This window comes from Miniopterus schreibersii (assembly GCF_964146895.1).
Source record: "Miniopterus schreibersii genome assembly, chromosome: 11".
NCBI lineage: Eukaryota > Metazoa > Chordata > Mammalia > Chiroptera > Miniopteridae > Miniopterus > Miniopterus schreibersii.
In genome coordinates, this window is record NC_138111.1 from 24,600,494 (window position 1) to 24,627,878 (window position 27,385).

At 45.5% G+C, this 27,385-nt stretch overlaps 1 protein-coding gene across 1 annotated transcript in view; it reads left to right on the top strand.

Annotated features, from left to right (window-relative positions):
- Positions 1-27,385, top strand: part of GABBR2 (gamma-aminobutyric acid type B receptor subunit 2) — a gene marked incomplete at its 5' end in the record, with an annotated part of 300,510 nt that overhangs the window by 176,137 nt on the left and 96,988 nt on the right. Inside the window, one exon of the mRNA XM_081151173.1 lies at positions 6,368-6,604. Coding sequence (XP_081007299.1) covers positions 6,368-6,604 — 237 coding nt within the window. The remainder of the gene's footprint in view (positions 1-6,367; positions 6,605-27,385) is intronic.

Below are 27,385 nucleotides of genomic sequence, written 5' to 3' on the forward strand. Positions count from 1 at the left end.
CTACTAAACTTTTTTCCAGTTCACTAGCCTATTTTCTGCTATGTCTAATATGCTGCTTTATCCATTTATTGCATTCTTAAATTCAGTTATTATATTTGTGACTTTTAGAATTTCCTTTTTTTTCTTTCTTAGCTCCCAGTTTCTCTGGTGATATTCTCTATCTTTTAATTTATTTTTTGAACATATAAATCTTGCTATTTTAAAGTCCATGTCTAATAACTTCAAGATTTGGATCACCTGTGGGTTTGTTTCTATATCCTACTTTTTTCTTCTTTTCCAAATTACTTAACTTACTTCTTTTCTTTTTTCTTATGTGGTCCTATCTCCTAGTATACATGATAAATTTGATTAGTTGACTTGGATATGAACATCTGTAGAGACTACATATGGTGTTATCTTTCTCCAGAAAAGATTTCTTTCTCTTCAAGCAGGCACCAAGGATAGAGGCTGATCACTTTAATCCAATCAGGAATTGAGGTGATTCAGGCTTGATTTTAGTTTTTGTAAGGCCTGCTCTATTTTTGTCTGCCCTCATTTCTGATATTTGTATTTCAGGGTTCTCCCCTGAAATCCTGGGGTGTTTTACTGCCCCTGGATTCCAACTTTTGCCTTCCTGATACTATGAAACTCCAAACACTTCTGCTTCTTTGCTTAGCCCCTCAGCACCACTTTTTGCTTGGCTTCTCAGTCTCTTGCTTTATGTAGCCTCTTGCTTTATGCAGTTATTACCAAATGTTTCAAGTGCAAATGCCAGTCTGAATACTGGGCTCACTTTTTTGTGTTTCCTTTTTCTGAGACCTTGGCACTATAAGCCTTGCTGCTCTGATATTCATAAACTACAGTTTTTTTGTTTTCCCTTCCCTGTGGAACTGCTAAAACTCTGAGCCAATGCTTTCTGTTTCTGCAACTGGCCTTACAAATGATCAGGTGCTTCAAGGAAAAACAGCAAAAAATTTTGGACTCTTCTCAAAGCATTTCTCCTCTCTTCAGAATCTTGGCTCCTCAAGTCCTGGATGTCCTGGTTGCTTTCTGATGCCTTTGAATAACTCTTTTTATATTTTATTCTGCTTTTCTGAACTTTCTTCGTAACAGCTTTGGTCTGACATAAGCTATTTCATCATAGTCAGGGTAGACGTCTGAACTGAGACTGTTTCACTTAAAAGGAGAAGAGTCCATTGGGGATGGGGTAAGCAAGAGGGAGCAGGTGTTTATTGTGGCTTCACAGAGGGATGTAGCGTGCTGAATGTAAGTTACAGGGAGATAGGTGAAAACTGTGCAGCTGGAAGGGCAGTCCCATAGGCATCAGGCATTCTTTCAGTGGAAGGCTCTGCCTGAGAGAGAGTGAGCGTCCCACACTGGAGGGTCTCAGGAGGAGCGCAACAAACACCTGGGAGTTACTACTGAAGAGATCCAATAATCAGTTTATGGGAGGGGCTTAATCAACAGTGACTGATTTGTGTATTTTTGAAATCTTAGAAGATTTTTAAAAATACGAATGTCTAAGTTATCTCACAGACACGCAGAAACAAAATGCAGAGCCCTGGCATCTGCTTTATTATCAAGCTCCCAGGTGATGCACAAGCTGGAGCACAGGAACCAGTAGACTAAGTATCTCCAAGTGTACCTTCCAAATGAGACTGTGTGGTTCCAACATCTTATAAGGAATTCTAGGGAGAAACTGCCAGTCTTACAGCTGGAGGGGGTGGGGGCCAAGGGGTGGCAGTTGGAGATGTGTCTTTGTCCTCTGTTCAGTCCATGAGGCCCCCTCCCCTGAAAGCGAGACTCCACTGGGTTCCATTGGGATGACAGACCCATAAGGCTTAGTCACACTGTGGGGTCAGCAAGCCTGTGTGGGCTAGCTCGGGAACCTAACCACTATTTATAACAGAGTTTCTGTGGGAAAATATGTCCCAAGTTCCATCAACTGCCTTTCAAAAATATGCTGGAGCACAACCTGTCAGTAATTGGGAAAATCTATACAAAGTTATTTTCTCAGAAGCTTTTAGCATCTCATACCCTTGACCTCAGATAATGAGTAATTAACCAGCTTCCAGTGTCTGCTTTACAAGGGAAATGCTTCTGCCCTGAATAATCCGAGGCCTGCTGCAAGAGCCACTGTTACTGTTTCTCAGGCAGTTGTTTCTTCCTGCTGTCATTGTTTTGCCCAAGGGAGATTGGTGCTGGCTTCACCTGGGAAGTGATGAATGGCCCGAGATATAAGGTGGTAGCAAAAACTTCAACTTGGTGCTTGCAAAGACAGGGAGAATGAGGTCACCTTTCAGAGTTCAGCTACACCTATGTCCCATTGCAAGGACTCCGCCCACAGAAATGAGGTAAACAGCCAGGTTTCCAGTGTTCCCTACCCTCCTTCTGCCCTTGTCCTTGGGATGGAGAACAGTTTTTGAGATAGAAAAGATAGGGATTTATAAATACACATGTAAAAAGGATCTATGGGGACTTGCATTGGCCCTGGTTAATTGAATAAACAATATGATCTTGATCCCCCTAGTATCCCCACAAAAAATAACCCCAATAAACTATATCAAGGAAATTTTAAAATGGTACTCATTTCCCTCCTGATGAGACCGCACTCAGGTCTCATCCTGACTTTAAGAAGGTCACAGAAACATTGCAGGGTGCCCCAGTGACATGTTCTGAGTAGGAAAGAAGTCCAGAGATGTCATCTGAAAGCAGTTATTAGGTTGAACAAACAGGACCCAAAGACAGACACCAGCAGCCCTCGGATGCCTCTGCGCACATCAGAAAAAGCTCATAGAAGCAAAGTCGAGGAGGAGAAAAGTCAAAGGGATCTCATTTATTTTATGCCCACAGCAATTAATTACAGAACTACACATTCAAGTCATTTTAATACTTTTAAAACAGCCAGTAGCTGAATTAACTAGAAATCAACCCATATTGCATTTAAACATCAAAGAAATATGTAGCCAAATAGTAAAAGATGGAAAAATAACAAGAATGCATTAAAACAAAACATTAAAGGTGTGACCACTGCCACAGCAATATGGTATTAAAAGGACATGCACCTAGGAAATAAAAATTGTCCATCAAAATTTGAAAGGAACTCGTTCTTAATTGTTAATCAGAGATATGCAAATTAAAATTAAAAGGAGATATACTTTTTTCTTAACCTAACAAACTGACAATGATTTTTAAAATTAAAATATCTGTTGTTGTCAAAGATACAGGTAAATGGGTGCTTTCATACACAGTGGAATTTTAACTTTTCATATTTGAGTAGAATAATTTAGCCCTATCTATATATGCATGAATAATGTTTAAGTTTCATATCCCCTTTCCCTCAGCAATTATATCTTTGAGAATTTATTTTGGGAAAAAAAATTGTCAGTATGTGTTTAGGAAACTTAAATACAAAGATGCTTTTGCCTAAATGCCCAATAATTGGATATTGTTAAGGAAGTATAGGTAGGCTGTCCACACACTAGAGGATGCTGGCCCGTCAGCATGGGCTCTGGCACCGTCTCGGGGTCTGCCAGGCATCCGGGGCAAGCAGCTGTGCTGAATGCCAGCTTGAAGAACCCACGCTCATGTCACGAACCTTTCTTCTTAATAACGGGCTGGCATTTGTGGGCGCCTACCATGCCCTGGACACTGTACCATGCACTTTGCATCCTTCATCTCACTGAACCCTCGTGGCCACCCAACAAGGGAGGACATGCAGACCTGGGGGAGATGGGACCCACCCAGTCACAGTCAGCAAACCACAGAGCTGCTGCTGGATGGCAGGTCGGCCTGCTTCCACATCCTGTGTCCTTGTCACACTGCCAGACTCTTGCCTCTACTCCTGAGAGGTCACTGCTAGATCACTCAGTCCAACCTCCTCATTTTTCGGATGGAGAAACAGACTTAGAAAGGGTCTCTGTAGGTTTTTGTTTGGGGTTCTGGTGATACCTCAGTGATCAAAACAGCATTCCTGACCCCATGGAGCTTAAATCAAGTTGTGGGGAGGGGGGTTGGAACAAGAAACAATAAATCTCAGGACGTAAAGAGTACAATAAAGAAGATAAAAACCAGTGGATAGAGAACGCCTGGGGTGAGGGGATTTTAGAAAGGGCAGATCAGGAAAGCTGTCCCTGAGAAGTGACAAGTGTTGACATTGGGATGCCAAGAATTTCATGGGGAAGAAGCTTTCCAGCAGAGGAAACGGCTAGTGCAGAAGCCCTGAGGTGCAAACAAACTTGACGTGATCGAAGGACCCAAAAAGGTTTGAGGCTGGGAGAGCCTCCTAATGGACTGGTTCTTGCGCCCCGAGGAGTGAGAGGGTGAAGGATGATGGCAGAAAGCCGCCGGGGATGTGGCGGGGGGGCATGATTAACAGTGAGAAGGGGCTGAGCCGGGCTGGAGACGGTGCTGCCTCCTTGAAGAGAGTTTCTGCTGTGCATTCTGAGTGATGAACAGAATGTGATGGCTGGACACGATGCATTTCTGAGGAAAACTGTAAACAGGGATGAAACCTGAGCCATCCAACAGGAGCCGAAACAAAAAAGAAGGAGGTGGTTCCGTTGCTGGGACACCAGCATCCACATTTGTTCCAGCAGAATTCCTCATCTGCACGGTCCACAGTGCCAGGGTCTTGCCCATCCCCAGGCACCTGCGTGAGTGACCCCACTCTGTTAACCCCTTGTGCCACGGGCAAGAGACTTGGGTTCCAGCCATGGGATGATCCAACCTTTAATGGCTCAGCTTCACCACCCTCCTATGCACTAGACCTGGCCCCAAACAACTTGCGGTGGTTTTCAAAGAGCAATTATGCCCTCAAAAGTAAAAAATGAGAGAAGTAACAGAGTTGAAATTAGACCAGTCTGGCTACACATGTGCGCACACATGCTTACACACAAAACATAAGCTGTATGACCTTGGGTAAATCTCTGGACCTCTCTGTGCCTCAGTGGTGGGGCATATATGAACACACCTAAGGGCCCTTCCCAGTATAAACTGACAGTGAATCAATGGTTTCTATGTGTGATTTGTCCCCAAGGATGGTTTTTCCAAAGACTAAGCCATGGGCTCTGATGACGTTTCTGGTAGAGGGGTTCAGAAGTGGTTTGAGAAAAGGCCATGGAGAGGCTGAGGGTAATGGGTTCCCTGGGACAGCACTCATTTGGATGTGTACGCCTCAGAGACTAGAGTCAAAAGGCACTTTCAGTACTTTGTGACCACAATCAGAATATTAATATCACCAAAGAAATTTTTTTATGAAATTCAGTTCAAGGGGAGAAAAGAATTCTGTTTTTTTAAAAAATATGTTTTTATTGACTTTAGAGGGAGAGAAAGAGATAGAAACATCAATGAGAGAGAAACATCAATCATCGATCAGCTGCCTCCTGCACACCCCCTACTGGGGATCAAGCCCACGATCCAGGCATGTGCCCTGACCTGGAATCGAAGATGTTGCTCAATCCACTGAGCCACACTAGCTGAGCAAGATGTTTTTTTAAATGCCGTGTCATTAACAGACCTTGCTATACTATGGAAGAGGAAAGAGGAATGGTGTGATGTAGGGCCAGAACAGCCCTTACACCTGGGCACCTGGGCCCCTGGGCCCCATGCTCTAAGAGAGCCCCACTCAGGCCTTATGGAGCTCAAAGCCCACAAAGCCACAAGGATGTGCCCAGCCAGAGCCTGTACCTCCCTCCTTCTTAGACCACTCCCCAAATTCCCTCCCCAAATGGCTGGATCTGCTTCTGGTCCCTGGGGAGCCCCTTGCCTGGGTCAGCCCTCTTAAGGGTCAACCGTACCTCTGGGGTGGTCAAGGGGCTACTGATGCTAGAAGGAGGAGGTGTGGACTGAGTTTGTCTAGGCTTGGACCACAGAGCACGGCCAGCTTTCCCCGTGCTGCCACATCCAGCCTGATCCCTGAGGAGCCCTAGAATTCTGAATTCACACTTGGCCTTCCAGATCATTAGGAAGGTACATTTATTATGATAGGGAATAAAAAAGATTTTGTTGAACAATTTTTGTTAACATCTAGAATTTACATATTTAGACATAAGGCTGTGGACCTCCACTGGTACTCTAGCCCCAGGCCCTGCAAATATAATGGAGGAGCCCTGGTTAGGATTCATGATTCCTTCACCCTAACCTCCCAAATACCAGGGTTTAAATCTCAGCCCTGCCACTCACTAGCTCTGTGGTGCTAGTCAGGTCAACTTCTCTGAATCAGTTTCCTCACCTGTAAAATGGGGGTGATTATAGTACCTACCATTCAAGGTTTTGGTGAGGATTAAATGAGATAATGCCTGGAGGTTTGGAGAGTCTCAGCGCTCGACACTGTGTGCCTGATGTGCCTGCCGGTTGTAACTTGGTGTCCCCCACCCTTGTTTTCCAGACACCACAGCAGTATGAGAGAGAGTACAACAACAAGCGGTCAGGCGTGGGGCCCAGCAAGTTCCACGGGTATGCTTACGATGGCATCTGGGTCATCGCCAAGACGCTGCAGAGGGCCATGGAGACACTGCACGCCAGCAGCCGGCACCAGCGGATCCAGGACTTCAACTACACAGACCACACGCTGGGCAGGATCATCCTTAACGCCATGAATGAGACCAATTTCTTCGGGGTCACGGTCAGTCCTGAGCCCCTGGGCTCTGCTTTTTTTATGCCCCTTGGAGACGTAAAAGGCCAGGAGGGCTGTGTCACACACCCTCTGGCTCCGGATCCCTTCTCTCAGATCGTTGAAATAACTTCTGTGAGCCATAGGATTTCAGGGCTGCTAAAACGGGAGGTGCAGTGATGCTCTCTGACACGTTGGGAAAATGCTTCTCTGTAACTCATGGATTAGAAAGGCCATTATCAGCTGACTGCACACAAAGCAGGTGGAATTCACTGGGTGGTGGGGTGGGGTAGGTAGCAGAAGCTCTAGACCCAAAGTTAGATTCAAATCCTGGACCTTTACTTTCAAGTTACCTTCTTTAAACAGAGTTTTCATTCCCAAAATGGAAATAATACCTACCCTGTTAAGTGTTATAAAGATTAGCCATTACAGAGTAAAAACTGCTAATATTTGTTGAGCAAGCAACTTGCTCTGAGCCTCAAGTTTTTCATCTGGGAAATGGAGATAAGGATATATGTCTTGCACAGAAGTTAGGAAAATTTGCAATGATAATAATGGCTAATATTTCTTGAATGCTGATTATGTGCCAGATACTGTACTAATAAGCACTTTATGTAGATTAGACTCAATAATGTATGCCCAGTGCTAGGCACATAGTAGGCACTCAATAAATGCTAGCAATTGTTATTGTTAATAATGGCCTCATTGCATCCCTGTGCCATCCATAGGAAGTAGGTCTGTTATTATCCCCATTACAGGTGAGGAGCCTGGAGCTCAGAGCATTTAAGCACTAAATCTAATCAGAGGTAGAGCTGGAATTTGAATTGGGTCTGGCTCTTAATTGTTGTATTACACTACTTTTTTTTTGTTTTTAAAATATATCTTTATTGATTTCAGAGAGAGGAAAGGCGAGGGAGAGAGAGAAATAGAAACATCAATGATGAGAGAGTCATTGATCAAGCCCGCAACCGGGCATGTGCCCTGACCGGGAATTGAACCCCAATCGCCTGGATCCTAGGTTGATGCTCAAGCGCTGAGCCACGCCCGGCCGGGCACACTACCTTCTTATAATGGACCTAAGTGATAGTTATTTCTGTCTCATGATGATGTGTTTGCCATTGACTCTGCTCCCAGAAAATATGAAACATTTGTCTAAAGAATAGGCTGAAATGGCTAAAGTGCTGTCCTGAGTTTTAAAGAGTCATTTATAGAATCAGTCTCTCTTGGCATATTAAGAGGAGTAGATAAGATGGGTTGATTAGTGCATTTCTTAAAAATTCGTATTCCTTCGTGCATGCACTCAGGCTTGCACTGTTGGTCTGGTGGGCCAGGCACTGAGCACCTGTGCAGGTGCTGGGGGTGTAGACAATGGTGTGGACACGACGGTGAGTAAGAGGGTCCAGATGCAGGGTCCAGGCCTGAACACAAATGACAAGAGGTGCTTAGCACCACAGGAGAAACTGTGTGAGCCCAGAAGGGTTTCTGTGACCTTTTGAGAAAAAGTCAGGGAAGTCCTTTGGGAAGAGGCAGCATGTGGGCTGTGCCTTAGACATGCAGAGAGGGGCTGGCAGTCTGGTCAGGTGGAGCACCTGCGTGTGTGCAGGGAGAATTGGAAAGGGGCATGACAAGGCTGGGGAGGTATATTGGAGCCCATTTCTGAGGGAACTGGCCTTTCTCTCAAAAGTCAGAGGTTCTCCAAGTGTACCCGGGACCAGCAGCACCAGTGTGCCTTGGGAGCTGGTTAGAAATGCCAATTCTCCAGCCCCACCCCAGCCCCACTGAATCAGAATCTGCAGGGCGGGGCCCAGTGGCTGTGGTTAACAAATCCTCCAGGTGACTGTAATGCACACCGGAGCTTGAGAACCAGCAAAGTGGGTGTTTATAGCACAGTCTGCATTCAGACTGCAAGGTTTAACAGCTTTCCTCAGAAGAGTGGTTTAAAAAAAATTATTTTTTTTATCCTCAGAACCTCTTGTTATAAAATCTCACATGGTACCTGGTATATCATACAGATGAAAGAGGAGCTTCTCAGTTGAACAGAGGAGGAGTCCGGAGCCCTGTCTGTTCACCCCCTCTTCCCACAGCCCCCTCCTCATCCCACCCAATAGCCCAGAGATCCCTCCCTCCAAAAGGCTCCACAGAGCACCCAGGACCTCTGAGAGCCTTTCTCTTCATGGTGCAAACCCAGACTGAGACTTAGAGAGGGATGGGGTCCCCCAGGGGCCCACCGGTAACACTGTAGCAGAGCTGTCTCAAAACATGGGCACACTTCTTTTCACTCATCGCTTATTTAATAGAATGAATTTGTAGTACCTCAAGTTGAAATGACTGGATAGAGAGCTACAGAATCTAGGAAACATTTTGCTGTCTCTCATAATCCTAGAACTCGGCATTTTGCCTGAGGTGTCTTAGTGGGAGATAATTTATAACTACTTCTAAGTGCTCCCTTTCATCTAAGCCAAATAATTCATAATCCCTACTTGATGAACAATTAGATAAGACTGCCTGAACTGCCTTACAGGGCTTGAAGATGAGTTTCTTTTTAATGGGAAATTCCTTGACACACATTTATGCCTGCTCCGACTTGTGACTCATAACTCAGCGAGCGTCAGAACTGAAAGCGGCCTCATAGATCCTCACACTCAGCCGCCTGGGACTGTAGGTGAGCATCCGGGTTCAGGCAGGGAGCTTTCAGAGTCACGCAGAAAGACTGACGCAGCGAGGCCGGGAGCCCAGATCGCTCCTGCCCCCACGCTCGGTGCCGTCTCCTCCTCTTCGTGCAAGTCCCCCTTCAGTTGGGAAAGAGATTGCAATAGAGAAGCAGTTCTCCACTCCCCCACCCCCACCCCCCATTTCTCCTGTCCTCTTTGTCACATATTAATATGTGCTTGTCACTGGGTTGTAGACAGTTTTCATTAAAATTGTCCCCTGATCAGAGAAAAAAAAGGACGTCTTCTGACAAAATAAAAAGTGTCTCTGTGATCCAAGGAGACCACAGAAGGCCAAGTTCAGTCATAAATAAAGAATTAGAAAGGAAAGGAACAGGGGAAGTAGAAATAAATGGAAGCATTTCCTATTTGCTGAAGGGCTTTCATTATACAGCACACACAGTATCCATTTTTCCCCTCTCAGGCAGACACTTTATCCTGGGTCACCCTCATTCAGCATGTTTACTATACAGAAAATCGTTTAAACACATTAAATTAATTATATCTGTGACTCAATTTCAATTGATTCAGTATGCACACTCTGGGCTGGGAGCTGGGCCTGTGGCTCCTGGTGGGCATGTGGAAGAAGAGAGTTTTGCCATGCAGCCCACACTGGGAATCTGGCTTATCTTGGGGCCCAGCTCTGCTTTATCTTCCTAAGAAGTTCTTCTCCCAGCTACTCTTCTCAGGGAACAACCAGAAATGGGATTCTGTCGCTCCACCTGCACCCCGATGGCCTGGGGATCCTACCCACCTTGGATTCCCTAAGGGCATGGTTCCAGGAACACATTTACTACCAGAGGTACCCTAAATTCACCAACAGAAGGATATATAACCCTTCAAAAACATGCCTGGGAACATGTGCTAAGCATCTAGGTGAAAAATCAAAGTCTTACTTTTCTTTGGGTGATTATTTTTAAATTCTTCTCAGTTTCCAGTCTCTTAATAAAAGAGTGATGTCCTAGATCTCAAAGTGGACAAATCATTTGGGTATGTCAGACTAAGATACAGTGGCCTCACCAGCAGTATACCCCCTTTGGTAAATGTTCCTTCTAATTTGTCTTTTAAAATGGCACTATATTTAGTCTGTGGTGCCTATGACAAAGGCTAAATTAATAAAATCTCTGTACCCTGTTGTGAAAATGTAATATGCATAATATTTTTCCTAGAAAGTTACTGAGGGTGTGTACACCAGGTTTGGGTGGGGCAATGAGGCTTCAAAGAGCATGTGGCCATAGAAAGATTGAAAGAAGCTCCTGGGGAATATTTCTGATTGTGAGGCGAGGGCCCATTTTTACTAAGCTGGTTCCTGTGATTGCTGCCTCATTCCCTGTGGCGGCCTAATGTAGAAGTAATCACAGCTGCAAAACGGGTGACCTGGAAGTTCCTCTAAGGCATAGATCCGTTCTTCACCCTCTGCCCAGCCTCTCTTGGTCAGCTGTGGGTCTGGACATCTCAATTTAACATCTGTCTGGAGAGGCCAGCAGCCTTAGTTTCAGGCATGTCCCTCTGATGGCTGTTATCTTCTAATTGATCTCACCAGGAAGGTGATAAAGAACAGCAGATGACGATTTGCAGAGTTTATTGATCCGTTTGTTGCCGACGAACAAGAATCCAGCCCTTGCCAGTGTGTCCCTTAATCTTCAAGTTTTTATGCAAGATTTTAAAATAATTAAAAATAATTATCTCTACTAAGGCTCAATATTGCTGCTCTCCACCCATGTCAACGTTTTCCCTGAAAAAACAGACATCATAAATTCAGTTTGGTTGGAATCCAGTTACTACTCCAGGTACCAGGAAATCGCACTGTGGGCTGAAACCCGCTGTTACCTTGCCCTGCTGTGACCCTGGAGCTGAAGTTGTGCAGTTGACTTTTTATCCAAACACACACATGTTAAATGTCATCTTGTTAGAGTTGGCCCATCTCTCTTGTCTGTCTAATCTTTTGGGGGTTCTGGTTTTATTCCCCAGTAACAAAAGCTAACCGTTAGCCTTCCCACCAGCCACCTATTTATGACTTACATTTCATCTCACCATCTAGCTTATAGATTTGTTTTTTTAGGTTGAATTTGAGTGAAATAAGAAACAGAGCACTAGGAGCTCCACCAGAAGTGGAGAAAGTCTTCCAGTCCAGGATTTGATCCCTTTGGGGACTGTCCAGTCTACCATCATGACTCCAGCCCCCGGGCTTTCATGATCCCTCCTATTTCTCAATTTTGTACTCAAGGCGATCGCTAGAGAACTTGTCAGACACTTGTCCAAGTGTGACGTGTCTACTGTGTGACCTAGAAATTGGGGTTGTCCAGAGGCCTCATGCTAGCTCCCGATGTCACTCAAGGTTTCCTATTTATTCTAAGGACTTCTTTCATGAGCCTTTCTTGGCTGTTGACGGATTAACAGCAAACCCTTCCAGAACTTCTTCTATACTCCACTTGTTCTCACCCATCCAGCAGCAGATGCTGTTAGAACCCCAGCCAGATCTCCTGTGATCCACTTTAGGGGTCTGGTCAGGTTTGCCCATTCCCCCAAAGGCTTTCAGGTTAGGTTTGCCCATCCCCTCTGCTAATGGCTCACCCCGTGAGCTCCCAGCCTGGAGGTGCCTGGGACTGACACCCAGCCCAGCCAGCAGCAGTGACCAGCCAGTGTGGTGGTACACTGCCAGTGCCCTTCACCCTCCACAGCTCCCCACAGGGTTGGGCTGAGGCTAGGCTCCCCTGCAACCACATCCAAGCTTGGCCTCTTCCCTTTTCCTCTCTTCCTACAGGTTTCTCCTAAGAACACATCCTTCATAAATCACTTGCATATGACTCCCTGTCCTAGAATCTGCTTCTGGGGGACCAAATCTAAGACACCAATGTGTCTTGGTGGGCGATTTAAGCATTTTCAAGAGGGTAACTTAATTCTTATCTATGTATAACTTTAGCACCAAACTGCCCCATCTCCTCTCCCACACCAGGTTTCAGTCTCTTCTCCCTCACACTCCATTGCACTTTGCTTGTCACAGTCAGCCTGTGCGAGAGCCAGATTTGTCTCCTCCAGCGAAATAGCAGCTCTCGGATTTGCAGGGACCACGTCTCATCCCTCTGGTCCCCACAGTACTTCTCCTAGCACTTTACACCTGCCAGAAGCTCGGTAAACACTGGTAACCTTGAGTAAACTTCGTTGGATTGAATCCACATGTGATTGAGAAATTCAGTCCCATTCTACTCGGCTGCCTCCCAGGCTTCTATAAACTAAAAAGCCTTTTTTAACCCAATAAATAATCAGAACTGACAACAGAATTATTAACAGGAATCTGTTCTTGAATCTGCTAATAGTGATTCCCATGTTCTTGCTGTGATAGCTGGCATCACTATTTCACCCTAGTTGTGGAAATCTCCCTGCTGTGTGTGTGTGTGTGTGTGTGTGTGTTTTGGGATGGGGAGGAGGGACTGTCACTGCTTCCTTCCCAAGGCAGGAGAGAAACCTATCCTTTACTCTTCTCTTCCATCAGCATCTCTCTGGGGCTCAAGTCCCAGGGTCTGAGGGGAAGGGACAGTTGCTGACAGGGTTGCTGATGGGCCCTCTGTGACTTGAGGCTGTCAGGAGCCTTCCCTAGAGGTAGTTGCTAGTAATAAACAACAACTCTAATAATAATAGTCCTTGATGTGTGGCTGTCCTGTGCACAGAGTGCATTTATATTCTCTGTCTCCTTTGTTCCTTGACACAATTATATTTATTAATGCAATGCTAATAACAGCTACCAATTACTGAGCTCCTACTGCATCCCAGGCAGCATCCTAAGCACTGTGCACACATTATTAAATATAATGCTCAAGCCCGGCTGGGTGTGGCTCAGCGGTTGAGCATCGACCTAGGATCCAGGAGATCGGGGTTCGATTCCCGGTCAGGGCACATGCCTGGGTTGCGGGCTGAAGCCAATCAATGACTCTCTCATCTCCCCCTCCTTTCCTCTCTCTGAAATCAATAAAGATATGTTTAAAAAAATAAATAAATAAAATAAGTAAATACAATGCTCAAAACAGCTGCAAGGTGAGGGATGTATAATTCCAAGTACCTGGAACACTCCTCCCAGTGAGCTGCAGCTGGTTCTCACCTATGTCACATCTCTGTCCACATGTCACCTCCGTGAGGCCATCCCTGACACCCTATTTAAAATTGCACCACCCACTGCCTTCATTCTTCACAGCTGTTACCCCATCGGATGTGAGGCACGTTTTACTTATTCATTTTCTTGTTCTCTGCTGTATCCCTGAGACTTAGAACCAGATGCCTGGGACAGAGTAGGAATGAAAAATTTAGATAATTAATGACCATGTCGGAGATATGAAAGGAACAGACTAAGCAAAGATAAATGATTTACCCAACATCCTACAGGTGTCGAGTGACAGAGTTTATTCAGAACTGCCCAGTCTGGCTGACTCAGAAGCCCATGTTCTTAACCATTCAGGTATAACCATTACTCCAGCCAGCATCCCCAGTACCTTCCTATAAGCCAGATCTGGGCCAGGCAGGAGTAAGACGTACAGTTTGCCCCCAAGGGCAATTTGCCGAGCAAACAACCATGTGGGGTGCATGGGAGGGAGGGCAAAAACCACTCTCCCCACGTTGGAAGAGTTCGATGTTGTGGCCTCCCGTCTACAGTGGGCTATTGTGTGTTCATCTGCCCTGCCCACTGCACTGTGAGCCCCTTGCTGGGGGCCTTTTATTCTCTCCATACCCCTGGTGCCTTGTATAATACTGGCTTTTAGTCCACAGTATCCATGTTTGTTGATTGAATAAATTAGGACCTTATAGCTCAGTGAGGCTATGAAGTAGCCACTCTGCGGTCCCAGGGTGCATTGGTGGTGAGCCTCATTCAGAGCTGCATCCTCGGTCTTCTGATTCTAAATGCAGGTGTCTCCAAACCTTGTGTTCTGGGCGCTGCTTGGCTGCCCCCCCCCCCATTTATTTAAACACAATTACAAATGACTGCAGACAACATACAGCACAGGAAAGAAACCTACTCCTTCTGCTGTCAGATAAATTTGAAAGATCAAAATAATGTGGTTTAGTAATTTGTTTGAATTGATGCCTAGCCTTCCAAAGCTTGCAAGTTTGACTTCCTCAAGTCAGGGGGAAAATAGCTGTTTCTGTATGAAAAGCAGTGCGGGGGCGTGTATCATCTTATGAGAGCTTCAACAGCAGCCCTATGTACAGACTCTGTCCGGGTCCCTGCAAGAAACAGACAAAGGAAGGAGCCAGCAACATGGTAATCAGAGTGACAGTTACTGACATGACAGTAGAAATGGCTATAGTTTTGAATGCTCACTATAGCTGGGTACTATGTTAAGCCCTTAAATGCACTATGCCACTTAATCCTCATGATAACCCCTGTTATGGGTTGAATAGCGTCTCCCTACAAATCCATATTTGAACTTCTAACCCAGAGTACCTCAGAATATGACCCTATTTGGAAATATGGTTGCTGCAGATGTAATCAGTTAAGATGAGGTCCTGCTGCATTGGGGTGATTCAATATAACGAGTGTCCTTATAAAAAGGGGAAATTTTTTGGAGACAGACACAAACAGGGAGAATGCCAAGTGAAGATGAAGGCAGATGTGAGGTGCTGCTTCTATAAGCCAAAGAGTGCCAGCAATTGCCAGCAAACTACCAAAAGCTGGGAGAGGGGCACGGAACCGTTCCTCCCTCACAGCCCTCAGAAGGAACCAACCCTGCTGACACCTTGATCTTGGACTTGGAAAAACAATTTTGAAGAGCTCCATAATACATCCCATGCATTTCTCTTTGCATGAGTCCAGAATACACCCTACGTGTGTGTCAAGGTGTGTTAGCCTGTGAGCTTGCTAAGCTGGAGGGAAGTCTTCTTCGATTGGGGAGGACAGCTGACATAAATTTTGGCTGACAAGACACATGGCTTTGAACACTGATGGATGCCAGCTCTGCCTGTGCGTGCTCATGCAGAGGTTACTCTCACACACTCGGATGTGACCTTCTGTGCCTGCCTGGCTCATAGCCAGCCCTGCGTGGGGGGAAAGGGGTGGTGGTAAAGAAAGCTGGGAAGATCCATTTTTTCAAGGATTTACAACCTCTCCCTGCTTTCTTATTTTTGAATGGAATTCAAGCATCCTAGAATTCTTGCTTAAACCAGTAATTGGTAAGGCAGAAAAGAGACTGGAGGGGTGTGCCCACCTTTGTCTTCCTAAGACGCAATAGTGTGAAGTGCTTAGGGGCACAGGCTCTGGGGACAGACTTCCTAGGTTCATATCTTGGCTCCACTTACTAATCAGGTAAACTTGGGCAAGAACTTAACTCTGCACCTCAGTTTCCTCATCTGTAAAATGGGGACAATGTCTTAGATGGGGCTCCTTGTAAAGACTTGGAGATAGAGCGTTGTGTGTGGAAGGTTTGTGGGAAAATGAGCTCAGGAAATACAATGTAAGGAAGAGAGGGCTGCAGGGCTGGGGAGAGCAAGAAACTGATCTGAAATGTGGTTGTAGTTACAACTACAGCTGATCCTAGGGGAGCTCTGGAGCCAGGATGGCTCTCAGAGTTGTACAGATTGAGGCGCTGGGCCTGGGCCTTTGTATCTTTTCATCAGCCAGTCACAGGCCATGACTGGGCCCTGGGAAGGGTATATTCTCGGGCGAGGCTATTCTCCATGGTGGAGGGTAATTCTCAGTAAGGGACCCTGCTGGGACCCTCAGTAGCCATTATTCCCAGCACCTGGGGGGGGGGGGGTGTTTTTGCCATTAAGAGGGAACCTGAGCAGGGCCCCTCAGTATCCCATGTGGATAACAGCAAGGCCTGTCTTAAAGGGTTGTGATGATGAAAGGCTTGTAGGGTGGCTGGGATATGGGAAGTGCTAAATTACTGTGAGGATGACACGGAAGGATGATGCATTTGGATACCAGGTGCACACAGACCTGTCAAACACCAGGACTTAATTTTCCAGGAGACACTGGGGTTGATAGGTCCCCATGCACTGCTTCAGTTGTCGTTCTTGCAGCTCCTGCCTTCCTTAGTAATTCACAGCCTCACATTCATAAGCACACAGGTGCACTCACGTGCACTCACGCATGCACATCCGCACACCCCTAAAATGTAATTGATGTGTATTTGTACCCACCGTGTGGAGAGCTACTCATCAGTCTGTTCCACTGCTACTCAGACTTGTTTTTCAAGAGATTTTACATGTAAGTCCAGTGTCATCGTCCCTCATTTAACATGTTCATTAACATTAAAATTACATTTAAAATTACTTTTGTTTTTTCAAATTTGCTCCTTGAAAGATTTTGAAAGATTTTGTTAAACTCTCTTATTTAAAACTTAAAACAAGCAAGTTTCTGCTGTAACAGATGAAGTAAAGCCTTAATGGGGGAACCTGGCCCAAGCCCTCAGGTCAGGCTCGAGGATAGCGGAGGTGGTGGCAGGTCCCCTGGTGGGTCTCAGAGGCAGGAGAGGGAATGGTCTTAGCTGGTATTCAGACCTACACTCTTTTTTTATTGTTGGCTGTATTACAGATGTCCCCATTTCCCCCCCCTTTGCCCCCTCCAGCCACCCCCACCCCACCCCAGGCCTTCCCCACACTATTGTCTGTATGCACGGGCTGTGCATATATGCATATAAGTTCTTTGGTTAATCTCTTCCTGTCCCCCTCAGCCCCCTCCCCTCTGAGACCTGTCAGTCTGTTCCATGTATCTATGCCTCTGGACCTATTTTGTTCGCCAGGTTTTTTTGTTTATTAGATTCCACATAAAAGTGAGTGAGATCATGTGATGTTTGCCTTCCTCTGACTGGCTTATTTCGCTTAGCATAATAATCTCCAGCAGATCTATACTCTTTAATAGTTGTGTTTTATTTTAATGTGTACTACAAAAATATAACTAGCACTTAAGGTAGCGAGATAAGGTTTCTTTTTCAGTCTTCTTTTTTAGAGAGGCAGATATTTAGTAAAGAAAAGCACAGATGGTCTGTGGATGCTGCAAAAATCTTGAAGGTGGTATATGTGTGATGGAGGTTTTGGAAACTGTGACCTCCTTATTGCTTTTTCTTTGCTTTATCTTGAAAGACACTATGGTTGTCCTCTGAAACGGCTAAGAAATGAATCATAAAAGAGTGGGAAGAGAATGAGAGAGAAGGAGAGGAATCAACCGGCAGCAAAATATTGGTTTTCTTGGCCAGCTTGTATAGTTACCAAAGCAACAAACAGTACTGTACTTGTGCACACGAGATTTTTTGTGGTAAGGTTAATAGCCTTTTTATTGAATGCCCTTTCACCACATCCATGTGTTTTTAATAATAAAATATGGCATTAGGCCAAGAAGTGGGTGTCCATCAAACAGACAAGAGCAGAGCTGCTTTGGGTGAAGCTGCCTGTGGTGGCCTTCGAAACATGGCCATCAAACCCGAGCAACCACAATGTGGAAGTCCTTGCATTAGTTTCTCTTGGGCAATTATTTGATTCTCAAGTAGTTGGCCAGTTTTACACAGATACTTCTACTACCAGCTTCTTAAGAGTGGAGTCTGAGATTCACCTCTTTCTGTTTTCACTTGCTAGATCGTGGTCCTCCTATATTTGAGTTTCAACTTATGGTAACCATAAGTGCCTCTGATAAACAAATATATCAGAGATATTTTTTATGACCACTGTAGTCTCCAACCTTTTCAATATCTCCTCAGCACTTTCACATGTAGATATACAGGAAAGACTGATTAGCTGGTTGAATGGATAACAGGATGGACAGAGGGGTGGCGGGTGAGTAGATAGTTGGATGACTGAATGGGGGATGGATATGCGGTGAGTGAATGGACATAGATGAGTGGATGATGGGGGTTGAGGTAGGTAGATAGATGAATGGATGAGTATGTGGGTGGATTAATAGATAGCTATGTGGGTAGGTGGATGGATAGATTGATAGATGGGTAGATGGTAGGTTGGTTGATGGGCAGCTGGGGAGTTAGACAAAGATGAATGAGTGGACGAATTGGTGGGTGGACATGTGGGTGAGGAGTGAGTGAGTGAGTGAACTGCAGGCCTAGAAGACGTAATTGTAATTCACGTGGGTATGCTTTATTCCAATCAAAGCACATTTTTCCAGAGGATCTTCAGAGGTGATGGCCCTGATGCCGTGGCTCCTTTTCTATACAAGTCCTGATCTCTAGAAAGTGTTGGCCACGTTTTCTGACGTGGGACCCATCTTTGTCATCTGACGTATAGAAACACGTTTTGTCGCATGCCTTTGTTCTTCACTCACGCTTCACCCTTTCAGGGATTCAGCCTCATTAAAATCTGTCCCCTACCCGGTTACTGTTTGAGGAAGTTCCTCATTAGGGCATTTTTGCTGTGAAACGTATCACACCAACCCATGTGAGCGCCAACCTGAATACTAAAGACTGTTATTAGCAGATTTAGCCTAGAGATGTTTCAGAGTTGTCAGTTCCAATGTTCATAGGATTATATTTTCAAACATCATCACACGTCCTCTATGACAGACTTGATTACTGTGATGAACTAGTTTTCTTCCTTTGAGAGATGTTCCAGTTGCAGAAATGATTCTGAAATCATTTGAGAAAAATTCTGGGCAAAACTAAAGTGACAGTTTCATTTGGGTGGCTTGTTTAGCTTGCTGCGAGAGAGAGGCAGCTCAGTGTGGCAGAAAGAGCACTGGACATGGAGTCCACAGATCTGGGTTTTCATTCTGCCCCCTACATCTGAGCAATGGTGACCTCGGAGAAGTCTCTAATCTTTGCATTCTCTTCTGCAAAGTGAGACATTGACCAAGGGCCTCCTGCTGGGTTGCTCTCTAAATGAAAAAAGAAGGTGCAGTACAAACTGTAAAGTGATGTGTATGATTGAGGAGAGATCCCTGGTGGAAGAAGAAAGCTATAGCTCATCTATATCATGCATTTTATGGGTGTTTTTGTTTGTTTGTTTTCATTGTTTTGTTTTTTGTGCGTTTTTTTGTTTATACAACAAAAGGAATCAGGTGTACAGTGAAGAAATTAGCTATATGTTCAAGAACCAATCAAACACCCTGGCCCATGGAATTTTATTATCAGTGATGGGAACACAGTGTAAAAACCTGGCCCAAATGAGAGAAGTGGCTGTTTCTCTTTGCTCATTCATTTTCTTCTACAAATATGTGCTACCACCTGTAGTATGAGAAGCCTGGGGAGGGGAATGCTATGGACATAGCATTGAGATAGCTGTGTCCCAGATAGTTCCCAGAAGGAAACAGACAATAAATAGATAACCACCTGAATAGCTATTTAGATTGTAATTGTGAAAAGTGCTCTGAAAGCTACAGCGTGTGTTGAGGGTATATAATATGGAGGCCTAACCAGGCCGGGGATCAGAAAGGACTTCCCTGAGGAGGCTGAGATGGAAGAATGAACAGGAACTAGTAGGCAAAAAGGATAGAAGGGCATCCCTGGGAAAGGGAGGAGCAGATGCCAAGGCCCTGGAATAAGAAGAAGTGTGGCACCTCTGAGAAAGCAAAATAAAGCCAGTGTGGCTGGAGCAGAGAGAGAGGATGGGGTGAGCCTGGGAAGAGGGGCAGGGGTGTCAGTGGAGGCCAGATCAGGTAGCACCTGTTATCCTAAAACCAGTGGGACCCCATGGAAAGATGCTAGCAAAGGAGCAGACTGATGGCTGTTTTTAAGCATTTTTCCCCGGTTGCAATGGAAGAGAACAGATTAGAAGGAAGCAAGGGCAACAGCAGGAGGTTGGTACCAACCACAGCAGTGAGTGTGCAGAGAGAGGAGCAGGAGGATTCAAGGCACATTGCCAGAGAAAAATCATAAGGCCTGGTTTTTGACCAGTTACGATAGAAAGGGGGGTGATCAAGGATATACTTCTAATGCAGTTACTTCCCATTTTGAACTGAATGTTTCTCAAGTTATGTACACTGTGAACATTATTACAGTAAATTAAAGAAATGCATCTATAGACTTTATGGGATTCCGTACAATTTAACATCTGGATAATCTAAAATGTTGCCTGGTGGCCCAGGGAAAACTGGATGGTACAGTCAATCTTCCTAATCCTGCAGAAAAATACTCCACATATGCAGAGGCAAAGATTGGGTCCAGAAAGATGTTTGCCAAATGCTTATTATAAGCAGGAAATACGTGTGTGCAGCACATATCTGATTTGAGCCTTCAGGCATTTACAGTCCATGGGGAGGCAGACTTGATGTATGGCCAGACCCTCTCCAGCCTGTCTAAAAATAAGGTTATAACATTAAGGAAACCTCCTGATGTCTTGCCCCCTACCTGCAGAACAGCATGGCCTCAAGTCCCATCCCACCTCCCACAGTTCTCTTAGTCTTTCCTCTGGAAGGCAGCTCAGAGTCCTCACAAATGGTCCTTGTTTGGCCAAGTGCCATGGGCTCTTGGCGACATCCAGTGCCCACAGGCCACTTGTGGAGGCTTCTCACCACCCTGTTGCCAGATCTTTGTTCCCCAGTGACCCACAATGTATGGGTTCCCCACAGGGCTGCTCTAGTCTCAGTCCTCACTGGGGAGGAAGGCCGCCTGCTCCTCACTGTGTCACACTTGCTTAGCTGGGCCCAGTGCTGTGTTGGAACTGACTTACAGATGACTCTGTACTTGTCTTTCCAACTCCCTGTTCTGTGACAGCACGTTAGCAGTTTGAAATTGGTCGTGATGGGAGTACTTATACCACAGCAATCGGCAAACACTGCAAGTCAGGGCTTCCTCCTTCTCCCGCTAAGAGAGCTTGTTGTTAAGCGTTTCCCAGCACACCACTGATGGGCTCAGAGTTTAACTGCTGTGCCCTGAGCCTCACAGGATTCCCCTTTGAATATAGCCCCTTTAGCTTCCACCTAGCCCCTCCCTCCATAGAGTTCAGACCCAGTCTCTGGGGTCAGACTTGGTGACTGTCACCACTTGTCTTCTTAGCCCCCACCCTCCACATAAACACATCCTGGTACCAACACATTCAACATCTCATGTTCTCGGGGCTGTAGCCCTAACAATCATCAGACAGGGGTAGGCTCTGAGTCCTAGTGTAGGCACAACTGGCACGCCTGTAATGACATAGCTGTGTGTTGGATAGGACTTTGGAGAGACGTCCGAGAAGGAATGTTTCCAGATTCTAAAGAGTCACAGCAGAGAGAATCACTTCCTGCTGGAGACAGGATGAGACCATTAGGAGGGGCATTCATTCTTTCATGACTGACTTCACAGTCATGCCAGGCCCTGTGCTCATAAGAAAACAGGAGGGAGTCCGATGCATCTACATCTGTACTGCTCAGTGTGGTCACCCCAGCCCCATTCAAGAGCACTTCAAATATGGCAGGTCCATAAGTGTAAGTTATACACCTGATTTCAAAGACTTAGTACCAAAAAAAAATGTAAAATAAGTCATTCATAACTTTTGTGTTGACTACAATCGAAATAATAGCTATTTGAGATATATTGAGCTAAATAAAATTTATCATTAACATTAATTTACCTGTTTCTTTTTACTTTTTTAATATGGTGACTGAATTATCTTAACTGACCTATGTTGCTCGTGTTCTGTTAGTCAGTGGTTTAAACTTTGAAGAAGCTCCCAGGCCAGGAGCATAGACTTTTAGTCTAGACAACTTGGCTAGACCTCAAAGGTCAGGTAGGGTTTAGAAACTCAGAAATGAAGAGCAGGGAGGAGGATGTTTTCTAGAAATAAGCACTCAGACTTTTTCATGCCCTATGGCATAAATATTACATCCCATCCCCTTGGATTTAAAAAAAAACTGGACTTCTAGGAAGTTTTCTTCAGGAAGCAATTGTAATATGATTAAGGACATGGCCAGTTAAAGAGTTCATGCCGCCCGCCCGGCCAGGCGTGGCTCAGCAATTGAGCATCAACCTAGGATCCAGGCGATTGGGGTTCGATTCCTGGTCAGGGCACATGCTCAGGTTGCAGGCTCGATCCCCAGTCGGGGGTGTGCAGGAGGCAGCTGATCAGTGACTCTCATCATTGATGTTTCCGTCTCTCTCTCCTTTCCTCTCTCTGAAATCAATAAAGATATATTTAAAAAAAAAAAAAAAAAGTTCATGCCACCATGGTCTGTCATGGTGGGGCAGAGGAAAAACTGGGAATAACTTACATGTCCAGTACCTGGGCTTAGCTAAATAAATTTTGATGGACCTATACAGTGAAATTGTTGGCAGCCAATAAAAAATAGTTGTTATAGAATAATATTTAATGGCATAGAAGATTGTTTATAATACATCATTTAGTGAAAAAAAGGGTAGGTTACAGAGGCTTGTATGGTACATTCCCACTTTTGATTAAAATTTAAAACTATGTAGACTAGAAGAATGCATTCTAAAATGTTAACAGTGGTTGTCTCTGGACAGAATTCTTTCTCATTGCTTATCTCTCCTTTCCAAATGTTCAATGATGAATATGTGTTATTTAGGTCTCAGTTAAAAAACAAAATAAAACAGAAGACTTAAAAATATATTAACTTCAAAAGACCTGGATCTTAATCCAGTCTTGGTGCTTACTAACCAAGAGACTTTAGCTGATAATCCTTTGGCCTTAGTTTCCCCATCTGTACAATAGGATATATTAATACTTTCTTCATATGATTGTCACGAGGATTAACTGACACTTGTCTGTCTGGCACAGTTCCTGGCACATGTGGGCTCTCCCTTTCTGTCTCATTCTTAGATGGACCCTGATTCTCATTTAGAAATGAATGGGCAGGGAAGGGAGACAAGGTTGAAGTAGGTGCCTTTATGTGGGCCTCAGTTTCCAATCTTCTTTCTCCTAATGGCAAAGTTCTACTGATTGGGTCACCACTGGTTGGAGTCCAGTTGACTGAGGGCATAGTATGTAATTTAATCTTGAATATGTAGGATGATGCTGTTGCCTAAGGTTTAAGGCCTTAAGGTGCATTGGATTAATTACTATTGTGATTGATCAGCTCTAGACTGTGACTCTAGTAGATGCTTGGTGTAATTGTATGAAGCATTCAGGGATTTTGTGTGTATATATATATGTATATATATTTACAGATCCACAGTATATAATAAAACAGTGACCTAGATTCTCTCTCAAGCATACAGGATCTTTAGTAAGCCATATGTGGAGATAGTTAATCCCCATAACCACTGTCAATTCCCTTTCAGGAAGTTGGCAGGGCCCCGGCAGTGCATGTGGGCTCTGCAATGCTCTCTGCAGTATACCAAAAAAAATTCCCTGTTCATCTTCAAATCTAGTTATTCTATCAGCTAGCTTATGAAGAGCTGCCTCAGTAATCCATGTTTAATGGCCTGAGCCACCGGACAGCTATCTTCAGAATTAAAGTCTTGTGAACAGAGTATTCTGGGCTCCTAAACTCCAGTGTAAGGGAAACCTGTCCTCTTTCCCTCACCCACCCCCACTGCAATGGAGTTTGGAGCAGATGTTCATCTTGGCATCTTCTCCTTGGGCACATGCTTCTCATCCCAACTTTTATGAGCAGTAGCAGCCGTAACAGGCAGTCAGTGGACCCCCCTTTGGACAGTCAGTGGACCTCAGCTGGGGCTGAGCTTTGTGTAGTCAGAGAAACGACTCAGATGTCTGAGGCCTCCCAAGAGAAAGAGAAAAGGTTTCCAAGATGGGAACCAACACTAATGAAGCTCATTGGGTCCTGAATTTCCTGGGAGCAAGCCCTGACTGTGAGGGAGATGTCATTAGACCAGTTTATAGAAGAGGAAACCAAAGCTCAAGAAGCTGAGTAACCTGCCCAAGTTCATAAGGGGGGAAGAGCGAACTGTCCCCAAGTTCTCAAGGCGGGACATGTTGAGGTCCAGGTTTCAGACCTCTAATGCCCATGTTCTTTTTACACTTCTGCCCACATCCCCACCTCTCTCCACGGAATCCTTTGGAATCTAACTTTGCACTGGCACACCAATGAGAAAAAGGCTGAGAGTGGGGCCTGGTGGAGCTCTGTGTTGGTTTTTCTCTCTCCTCACTGTCCTCCCACAGACCCATTATCTGCCTTTATCTGTGCCCTGAGAGGCTGCTCCTATATCTGACATCACTTGGGATCCATTGTCTTCAGGCTCCTGGTTGTATTTGGCCAGTGGGGAGTCTAGGCAGGAGATTGGAGGCCAAGAGGAGAGAGGCCGGTCACAGTGCAGCCCCGGCCCTGTTTCGGTGCTCCATCTCCTGAAATAGCTGTGCCCCTCCCTCCATGGCTGTCTTCTCCTTTGTGTCTCCCACTCTTATGAAGCTCTGAGGACACTATTTCTTCCTTTGCTCCTTTGCTCTGAGGTATGTAACAGCTCCTGCCACTGCTGATCCCTGGGCACATCACCTTCCCTTATTTGCTCTTATTCTGACCCCACTCTGTAAGTAGTTCTTAAGAATGTCTCTTTCTTTGAACATTGAGGGTGAATTCTGTTTCCTCCAGTGACCCTGTATTCATTTTTTATTACTTCACAACAAATTATCCCAAAGCATAGTATCTTAAAGCGACAATAAATTTTTATTATCTCATATACTTTCTGTGGGTTAGGAATTGAGGAGTGACTTAGCTGGAAGGTTCTGGCCTGAGGGTCTCTCATATACAGGCAGGCAAGATACCAATGGGACTGCAGTCTCCTGAAGCTTACTGGGGCTGGAGATTTGCTTCCAAGTTGGCTTGCCTGGCTGGCAAGTTGATGCTGGCTACTGGCAGAAAGACTCAGTTCTCACCACGTGGACCTCTCCATAGGGCTGCTTGGGTGTCTTCGTGACATGGTGGCTGGCTTCCACCAGCACTATTGATCCAAAGGAAAGCAAGGCTGAAGCTCCAGTGTCTCTGAGTGATCTAGTCTTAGAAATCGCACTCTGCCATGTCTGTGATATCCCACTATTTACACAGCCCAGCCCTATTCAGCATGGGAGAGGACTCTCCAAGGGTGTGATTACCAGTAGGTGAGAATCACTGGGGCCATCTTAGAGTGTGGCTGTCACAGACCCTGACTAACATAATCTCTAAATTAAAATCAGGATTCTGGTTTTATTATCATCCACATGGGGGATCAGTTGCTGAGCAAGAAAAATAAGTGTCCACTATAAAGTAGACAGCTATAAACAAGGTACAAATCCTATAAATATAAGGAATTATGACTTGAATTCACCAGCAAGACCCATCACTTGAACAAGGGTCTTAGAAGGGTGACTGTGGATGGGAGTGAGGACCCCTTGAAGCCCAGGCCAGTGATGGGCTGGGAGAAGAGAGACCCTATCTTACCCAAAGGGGCTCCTGTGTCTATCTCCCTAACTTCGGCTAGTCCCACACCAGCCCTGAAAACAGTTTAAGACGCCCACTCTGTTTGCTTCTACTTGATCGCTGGCATTTCACAGCCTTCACTCTGGTTTCTGCAGCTAGAATCAGCCTGAGACAACCAGTCAGGCTATTAACACGGCAGCCCTTCTCTCCCTTCTGTTTTCTCCTCTGCTAACTCTTGTCTCTTTCCTTCCTAGGAGAATTAATGGAAGATTTTTTAGTTGATGGAAGATTTTTAGGTTTAGCCCAAGTGAATATTCCCAAACCGCCTGTGAGCCATCTGGGTTTCTAGTGGGGGAGCGGAGCCAAAAGGGAGAATGGGTTTTCAATCAGCCTTGCCAGGGACACCTGCCTGCCACCCTGTCCGCTGTTTCCAAGGTGGGAGATGGGAATGGTGAGTCATCAGGACTCAGAGCTGAGGGTCGTTAGGGCTGGGAGGAGCCTGGGAGACTGTCACACATCAGCACTCCTGCCCTTGCCCTGCCACATGCATATGCAATCGTGTGCACACACACCGGCAGATACAAACTCACCCACAAACCACTTTACAGATGGAGAAACCAAGACACAGTCAAGATCTGGAGAGCCTCCCGCCCAACCCTAGCATCTGTGTGTAACCTGATGCCAGCCACTGGGAGCTCGGGAAGGTTGTCAGGAAGCTCTGTTTCTCAGGTCCTCAGTTCTAGGTTGCCCATACAAGCCTCAGGATTCCTTCCCATTCCCAGGGACTCCCACTCTCATGGTCCTGCTTCTGCTGAATTCGTTCAGGATTTGGACCATCATGAAATCTCTTGTTTTCCTTAGCTCTGGGTCACATTGATTACGACAACCATGTAAAAAAACAACAAAAAGACTTCCCCTTTTATGAGGACTTGTGAGGGATTCCACTGAAGGTTTGGGGGACAGGCAGAGGGAAATCTGTACCAGAGAATGTCATTTGAATAACTTCAAGTTGGGCATTACTTACTCCTGATCAAGTTCATCCTTGGCCACCAAGCCCTCTTAAGGGGGTCAGTTCTCCTGTGGTCTCTCCCCACCTCTCACTCCTCCTTCTCTACAGGGAGAAAAAAAACACACCTCCCTCCTATTTTCTCCTCTTACTGCCTTGGCTCCTGCCTGCTCAGGTGTACACAGAGGGTCTTAACTTCCATCCAGGAGACTAGTCAAGGTTCCTTCCTACACAAGATCGTTCTTGGCCTGGCTTTCAGAGAGCATAAACTTAATCTCCTGACACACTAGCAGAGACTGCAACCAAAAAGCTAGGGGATCCCAGGCTCAAACCACAGAGGTCCACCTCCCAACACAGCACCCCTTCTGAGTACCCCTGTGAGTACCCAACTTGGCAATTTCCCCTTTAATATTTCTCTATGCCTTTCTCTGTTTCTGCCTGGCCACTCTGCAGCTGAGCCGCCTGGCCTCACACCTGGACCACTGATTGCTGTACCAGCGGCCTCCTTTGAGCCCTGCCCGCTCCCCTCCCCCCGCTCAATCTGCAGCCCACCCCAGCTTAAAGGGAAGATTCCAGCAGATTGCAAATTGCATATCTCAGACTTTTAGCTGGACTGGTCAGCAATTTGGTTTTCCTGGTGGAGACTAATCTATTTAACAAAAATAGAACATAAAGTAAAGCAAAATTAAATATTTCTAATCATGGGGATGCTTGCATCTGCAAAAGACCAGGAAAGAAAGGAGGTTGGAGGTAGGGGCAGAAAGCCTGGAGGGGGCCTCTTGATGTATAGCTTTAGAGGTACAAGGCTCTCTTGGCTCAGCCACCCACTCAGGAACCTGGGCAAGGACCCCACTCAC